Here is an 8,157-nt window from a genome sequence, read left to right on the forward strand (position 1 = left end):
ACATCCCTGGACGTTCAAAATAGGTCTAAAAGTAGTCTGTCCGTCAAGGACATATTTTAAAGGTCAATGGACGTCCAAAATCCATCTTAATAAGTTAGTTAAGTGGTGACCAATCGATAACGTCAGTGGACGTCCAAAACGGGTTTTATACAAGTAATTTATTTCGGGACCAATTAATAACGTCAATGGACGTCCAAAATACATCTAATAGTCGTCTTTTCAATGTCTGTGTTTGGACGTCTTTTCAACTTTCATTTTCAATCTTAAGAGAACGTTGATTAGACGGCAGTCATTACGTTATTTCAACGTTGAATCAACGGCTAAATGTTTACTGGGTTAGCAACACTTCCCAGCTTCACAAATTTCCTCATGGCTGAACGCCACTAACATAAAAGTCCTCCTAGAAGAGCAGAAGCTGCTCCTGCAGCAAAGTGTCACCAAAGTCAGAGAAGAACAATCTTCTGTATCATTAGGTTTTGTTGTTTCCATTGTTGAGCAAGTACCAAACTCTATAACTCTGGAACACTTGGTGCTAGATGGACTGCCAGTAGAAATAGCGCAGTTCCAGATTTCCAGTGCCAAAAGATCTTGGAATTTTGTGGAGTGGAAAAACACCTTATTTGTCTGAAAGCTACTTTTAGTAGGGTTTTGCACTGCCTTTTGCTCCAACAACAGTCCAGACTTTCCTCCAGGTCCTGGGTCTGGATTCGCAAAGAGGTTTTAAGAAAGAAAATATTTGTAAATGTTTATGCTTTAAAATAAAAAAAGCTAAATATTTCTCTCTTTTTTACTTTTCTCTTAAGTTAAATTCTTAGAACAATTCATATTCTTTAAAAATATATGTTCTTTTTTCTAAACCTTATGAAAGTTCAGGTAATATTTTTACTTAAATATAAGTATTTAGAGTCCTGAATCACTATCAATAAGGTTTAATAAGCTCAATAAGCTCAGCATTAACTGCCCCCTTGGGGATAAATAAAGTATATTCTATTCAATTCCAATCAATTCAACAAGTTCATTCAATTTGAACTCAGGATCCTTCATAAGTTTGATCTTAAGAAAGTTGTGTGAATCCTGATTTGGGAAACCTTAAATCTATGACTATGTTCACCCCTGACTTTCTAAATATCCCTGTCTTAACCCTCTGGGGTTGAAGAACGCACCGGCGCGTCAACGACCAATCACAATGTTTCTGTTAATACCTTTGCGACAGCACAGTGCAGAAATACAGTTCAAACACTCTGTGAATGTGCAGAAACTGCTGTTTCTTACGCGACATCCTGAATTACTGTATATCCTGAGTTATGAGCCTATGTATAAGCCTGAGACACGCCTCCTCTGCCTCTTGTTGTGTCTAACTTGTTTTTAAGACTCTGATAAAACTATTTCAGTCACCAAAACTATTCATCCACATGTTTTCATAAGAAATTTAAAGATTTTCTAAAGTCGGATTTACGTTTTTCAGGGTTAGAGACATATTATCTCCTCATGAAATGCTGTAGGTCACATGGGCCTCTCTTAACGAAAGAGCTGAGATCATTCTGAACGTTTTGATATAAAACATGTGGGCGATATAATTATAATCCAAGTACTTTAAAGACGAATTTCCTTAGACCCCAAAGGGTTAAAACGTCTGGGTGTCTCAATACAGCAGGTGTATTCTATTTGTGGCTACTCCCTACTTTCCCAAAGAATGTAAAATGTTTTGAGTGTCAAGTGCCGTAGGAGAGTAACTACCATTTGTTCATTTACGATTTAATTGCAATTGCCACAGAGCATTAGTGAGGTCAGGACCTTATGTTGGCTGATTAGGGCTGAATCGATGGATCTCTATCCTGGAGAATGTAATTCCATGGCTCTACGGTGCAAAGCTGGAGGTTTTTATTTCCCTCTCGCTGACACTTTGCAGTAAGCATGCAGGCTTTTCTATTGGTCAGAGCTTTTCTGTGAAGTATCTACAAGCTGTGTAAGCACAACAGGACGGCTGCGTCATTAAAGTAGCTGCGTTCACTCATTAGAAGAGCTGTCCGGATTCTTGTGGGCGTGAAGCGTACTCGGGAGGTATTTCAATACAGCGCCTCATCATCTGTTTCAGCCTCTGAAATCCCAAAGGCATGATGTAGAAAGAAAGAAAGAAGAAAAGTGACATTTTGCCAATAGCTCAAGAATTTTCCATTGGGGAAGACGGACCAGCTCTTTCCTCTGTGTCCAGCTGTGGGTTTGCTCGTGGTGTAGTGGAGAATGAAATATGGCTTTTGATATCTGTGTCCAGATTTCACCTTCCATCCCCTTTCCTCTTTTTTTTTCCATTGGCTTTTTGGGGGGCTTTTATGTTCAAGTTCAAAACACATGTGCACGATCCTTGCAGCTAGCAAGCTAGCTACCCTTCAGAGAAGAAGCCTCAGATGGCCACATTTTCACTCCTCCAACCTCCACTCTTCCACTTCTCCCCATTTCCTTCCTTTTATTTATTTTTTATTTTTTTTTTACCTCGTTCAGAAAGCTCCTCCAGGTGCAGGGATAGAGTAGAAGTCATGTTGAAGAACATAAGATTTACACTGTGAAAGCACCTACCCAATATGTTCATACATCCCTTAGAAATAGTATGTTTTGCTGCTTTAAGGTGCCCATGTTGTGGATGTTAAATCGACTGTAATCTTATTAGAAAAGAAAGAACTTTAACCAGGCTCAACGCCATCTTCCAGAAGCGTAAAAAGTCCCCCAGCTTTGGGCGGTAGGATACAACTCTCTACTGTTGTGATGGAGTGGATCTTGCTGTGTTTTAAATCATATTATCCAACATCAGTATCTGACCTTACTAAACAGCTCAAGGCTAAAGGCAATCAAATCCTCTAATATCTAGTGTCAAGCTTTCCCAGAAGACTACATGCTGTTTCTGCAGCAAAGCGGAGACATACGAACAATTAATTTCAGAAAACATGTGTGTGCCCTTGAGTCCTCAAACTTTTGAACGACATATTATTGATATATTGTTACTTCAAATATTGTATTTATTTATTATTACTAGGGATTGTTATTATTGTAACAAATAATAAAAAAGGCAAAAGCACCAACCTACACTCTAAAAAATGTTGGGTAGAAATTGACCCAAATTGGGTCATTTTCACAACCCAGTGCTGGGTCAATATTGGACAAACACAGCATTGGGTAGAAATGACCCAGCATGTTGGGTTATTATTCTGACCCAGCATATTGGGTCAAGCATTTGACCTAAATGCAATTAAATTTTAACTACTTTGCTGGGTTAACAGAACCAAATTTTGGGTTGTATTTTGATTACCATTACAAATTTGTACATTAATACCCATTTTTAAACAATATCCCTTACTAAAAATGCATTGAAAGAAAGAGATACAATTTTAACCACCACAAAGGCTTTATTACATATAATTATATATCTAGATTATAAAAAAAAAAAAGTAACATACAATTTAATCAGTAAATATTAGTTAACCTACAATAGTATAGATATTATACAATAATAAACTATCACAATGCTATTCAATAATAGTTAGCATACTATTTTATAAGAAAGCTATCATTCAGTAATAGTTAATATACAATAATGCAATGAAAATAGCAGTGTGACATTTACTTCTTATAACTGTGTATAATCATGTGCTTTAGTTATTGTACTTAGAATAATCAGCATCAAATCATCCAAACCTTTACATGTAAAATCATAAATTTTAACACTAACTTGTGTTGAATTAAAGCAATGAACATTTCTTTGAATTGCAATTTATTTATTTTTTTCTACACAATTTAAAGTTAAGTCATGTAATTGTTGAAACAGTTAATTTTCCAACAAGAAAAAAATACAATAAAAAACAGGAACATCTCATTCTAGGAACTGCATCTCTACCGTGTGGCAAAAACGAATGCCCGCAAAAGTCTTATTGAGGGAGATTCCTGACCTGGCAGCTCATATACAACAGTCTGAAGAAATTCCCACGCTGGAGCACACTGTCGGGGAAAGTTGATATCAAACACATAGAACGCCTTAAAACAAATGTCAACAGCTGCAACAAGGGTGCTCTGCTCCATGGCTTGTCCATTAATGACCACAAAAGACTGGCAGCAACGCTGATCATCACCTAGGGCCAAAACAAATGGGTACGGCCTAGTGACTTGTGCCTCAGACAGGAACTCCACCATATTGGTCCCAACCTGTTGTAAACATAAGCATTTAAACATGGCATTAGCACTTTAATTTTACAAACACCCTAATTTAACTGATGCTTAAACATACCATATTGACTTATGGTTATCTATAGATGTAGAAGGATAGAGGGTTGTAGTGAGAAACAGATTTGTAGAGAGAATTACAGAGGATTGTAGAGGAAGGGATAGACAGATTTTAGAAGGATAGACAAACATGATTAATACAGCTAATATCTATCAAAATGTGACAGGATCTTCCGGATAGGACTGAGAAATCTCTAATGTGATGAGAAAACTGAATCCATCCTAGAAGTTTAGAGGCAAGTGTAATTACAGAGAAGAATGTTACCAAACTTCACAAAGCCCACTTTCTGTATGTTTTTACTTACTGGTTTCAGATCAATGAAAGACTTTCTTGTCTCTTCACAGCTGGGACGATAGGACTTCCGGCCAATCCGATAGACTGGAGCTGGTAGTACTACTGGCAGTAATCTCAATGCCATGTCACCTTGTGCATCTGGCAATAAGAATGTCTTATTAGGAATAAGATTATTAATGTAGTTACTTAGCAAATTCTGAAAAAATTCAATTTCCAACAAGCCAGCTGTTGTTACTGCTTGTTTCCAAAAAAATTAATTATACTAATTTCTTAACAGTCTAAACCTCTGTGAGGACTACCTGCGCACACAGAATCCACTCTTGAAAGAAGACCCAAAGCTTGCTTCTCCTGGCTGGCAAAACCTAAAATTCTGTCTTTGAATACAGGCATCCACTTCTCTGAAAGCTTCCCAGCACAGGCTGGATGTAGAACAGCAAAGTCCTGTGCAATCTGTAGAAAATTATTTTTCCAAATAAATTACAGATAATGTTTAGTAATGCTAATGTATAATTATAAATTATAATTAACTGATCATTTTCATATCCTACCATTCCTGGAGTATCCAGTAAACGTGGATACTCTCTGTTAATCTCCTGCACCGTCTTTGATCCATGATCCCTTATCCACTTAGCCCTGTAGATTGCCGTTTGCTTCATGTATTCTTCTACTTGGTTCAGGGGCCAGATGTTATTTTTTAGCCACTCTGTCATCGCCACTGCTCTCTCATCAGATATATCAGTCTCTGGGGAGGGTGGTGGAGGTGGGGGTTGGGTCAGGTGTTGTGGGTGTTCAAAAGAAATATGCAGAGAAAGACCATGACTGTTTGAACTCAAACACATACACTGATGTTCTTAAGTGTTCATAAGTTATTTAATTTAAAAAAAAAAAAAAGAAGGAAAAAAAAAACACACCCTAACTGCCAAGTACATTATTTTTCAAAACCATTTCTACTGATATTTTGTTATACAATGTGACTGATGTTTGTGTGACACAATTAATTAAATCAATTTCATTATCTTATATCAAGACATTTTAGAGTTCATCATTCTGTAGTGGTCAATGTAAAATCCAAAATTGCACAGCAAAGCCACATTGAACTAATTCCATACATTCATCTAAAACCAAATGTATGTCTACACAAAATATTCTCTAACAATAAAGCCACTTATCTAATATATTCTTTGTATGAGAACCTGTTTGTGCATGTACCTTGCAAAACCAGACTACTGGTAACACAGTTCTCCACAGGGTTAGGTCTGCACTTTCCACTACGGAGCCTCTTCCTTACATTTCTTAAACGTTCCTCAATGAAGCCGGTTGCTGGTCTGTGATTTCGCCCTGGACTATACCATGCTTCCTTTTTAAAAAATATAAAGTGTTCTTTAACATTTCAGACCTAAAATAACTATAGCAGATCAAACCCATCAAAACCAAGCCCCATGTGCTTTGATGTCACTGGTACTTACAGTTCCATTTCCATGCTGATCCTTTAAACATGGAAATTCACTGACTAAAGATGAGGCCAGGTTTTTTTTTGCAACCGATGCTGGACTGTAAAGAAATTATATATATTTAAACATACAACAAGAAATCAGTGGAACATCAGTCCATATCAAACATTTAAAAAGCTTACTCACATCTCTCCAAACCGCTCGATGAGATGTGACACTAGGATTCTAACCATAGCCCTCCGCTGTTTGAGTGAGATGAATTGTTTGGTGTCAAGGCTGCAAATAATGTCTTTACCCTCTGGTGTTTTTTCAAGGGCCTCCCTAATTTTCTGCAAATACAAGATGAGGGAGGGAAAGAAAAAAAAAACCCACACCACCTATTCTCAGGGCCTGGCGCAAATAGCCAATTTGACAAGTTAAAAATCCTTTGTGAATCCTTTTATTTCCCCATTGTGTGCGTGTCAGAAATTTAAGAAAGAAAACAAAAACAACAACATACAAACGTTCCCTCTAGACCTGGAGACATGACCTCATGCTGCTGGTCCAGTGACGGTCCTGCCGATGGGCCATACTCAACCGGCTCAAGCTGCAGTTCCTTTGGAGACAACTAAATATTAAACTTGTATTTGAAAGCAAAAAAGATAAGACTTAAGTTAATCACATGGTCAAAAACCGAAATGCCTAAAATAACTCCAAAAACAAGAACACAACCAACATGACAGTGAGAACAAAAAAAATGCCTAAAACAGTCTGTAGTGCAGAGAAACATAGCAATTATCATCAACTTCTTTATAGGACCTTGCAACATGGAGAGGATGGTGGTCATCAAGAGAGTTCACATCAATGACTTCAAGCTGAGATGCAGGAGACACACAGTATGAAAAATAGTGTCTATGAAATCCTATTGTATCATACTTCCTTACAATCAGTCTGATGGAGGACTCCACTGATACAATGCTCTCTATCGTAGCAAACTGAGGCTCACCATCACACGAATGGGAGACTAGAACACACATTCCAGGCCTATATTCAGTGCCCCTCCATCTCACCCAAGATGGAACATACACTTCAGTGAAAATCGGCACCTTTTCTAATTTGTGCTTGATGTTTTCATAACCTTCAATACAGCCCAAAAGGTTTGTGTATCCTGCACCAACTTCTAAGTTGTGGGTGAACAAATTACCCGAAAGAAGGTGGTAACATAGCAGCATCTGATGCCTGTAGGCCATTGTTTTGCAGATGTTGCGAAAGTTACACGTAACATGGCTGAGTCTTTTGAAAAACCCATGCTTGGCCTCAAATCGCATAGCCCAAAACAGAACAATAGGGCCTAGCTTCCTGATTGCACCTGGATAATGGATCATAAAGTGATGTTTTGGTTTAAGGTGCCTATCAGGGTAGAGCTCCAGAAAAAGACTGTGGTGCTCCTGGATGAGGTGACCTAAAAAAATGGATGCTTCTAGTGTTAATGATGGAGAAAAAATAAACTCCATGCAACTCAGTAACAGAAGAAGCATCTCCCAGTATTGGTTGCCCTGTGGGATAAGGTCACCTATAATAAGAGGCAGTAATCTTAACAGACACCAGGTCTGTGATGCTGTCTGCCTGAGAGCTCCATCTGGGTTTTTGAGCTCATGTGCTTTAATGAGGGAAGGCTTGTTGTGACTGTCACTGAACCCATAATCAAAACTTGTAAGTCTATAGTTGATCTGATCTAGAGTTACAATTTTTTGCTCAATGAGGGAATTAAGAACAAGCTTAACTTCATACCCCCCAATCCCCTCCAGTATATCATGCATATCTGGCGCAACATTGTCAACAACTTTGTAGAACTCCAGCCTGTTCAGCACACTCTCCCTCTTAAGACCTGTCACTGCTGGATTATGCAGATACAAGTCTGTTTGGTAGTTGATGTTGTTTCTTAACAATGATTCATCCTCAAAAGTCTGCACATGAAGGATTTCCTTTTGGACACGACACCAGCGGCAGACACTCTTTGCAGAAAAGCTCTCTGTATATCCAAGGACTGCATTGAGCCCCAAGTTGTCACCACAAACTTGCGCAATTCCAATCTTAACTATTCCTTTAAAACAAGAAGTGTCAATTTGAAGTCCGTTCATTTCCAGACTTCGGATCTCATCA

At 38.1% G+C, this 8,157-nt stretch overlaps 1 protein-coding gene across 1 annotated transcript; it reads right to left on the reverse strand.

The window, feature by feature from the left end:
• Positions 1–3,872: 3,872 nt before the first annotated feature.
• LOC136675352 (uncharacterized) lies at positions 3,873–6,109 on the reverse strand. The gene is made up of 6 exons (XM_066651856.1): positions 6,031–6,109; positions 5,774–5,921; positions 5,113–5,306; positions 4,864–5,014; positions 4,575–4,702; positions 3,873–4,191 (listed from the first exon to the last, which is right to left on the reverse strand). Exons 3-6 carry the CDS (start codon positions 5,272–5,274, stop codon positions 3,883–3,885), a joined length of 750 nt encoding a protein of 249 aa, XP_066507953.1. The 5' UTR covers positions 5,275–5,306; positions 5,774–5,921; positions 6,031–6,109; the 3' UTR covers positions 3,873–3,882.
• Positions 6,110–8,157: the final 2,048 nt, after the last annotated feature.

Source organism: Hoplias malabaricus, chromosome X1 (genome assembly GCF_029633855.1).
Source record: "Hoplias malabaricus isolate fHopMal1 chromosome X1, fHopMal1.hap1, whole genome shotgun sequence".
Lineage (NCBI taxonomy): Eukaryota > Metazoa > Chordata > Actinopteri > Characiformes > Erythrinidae > Hoplias > Hoplias malabaricus.

Coding starts and splice junctions, on each gene's coding strand:
- LOC136675352 (XM_066651856.1), bottom strand. CDS start 5,274: ATGACAGAGTGGCTAAAAAATAACATCTGGCCCCTGAACCAAGTAGAA. Junction 4,703..4,863: donor AGTGGATTCTGTGTGCGCAG/GTAGTCCTCACA, acceptor TCTTATTGCCAG/ATGCACAAGGTGACATGGCA. Junction 4,192..4,574: donor CTTTCATTGATCTGAAACCA/GTAAGTAAAAAC, acceptor TGTTTACAACAG/GTTGGGACCAATATGGTGGA.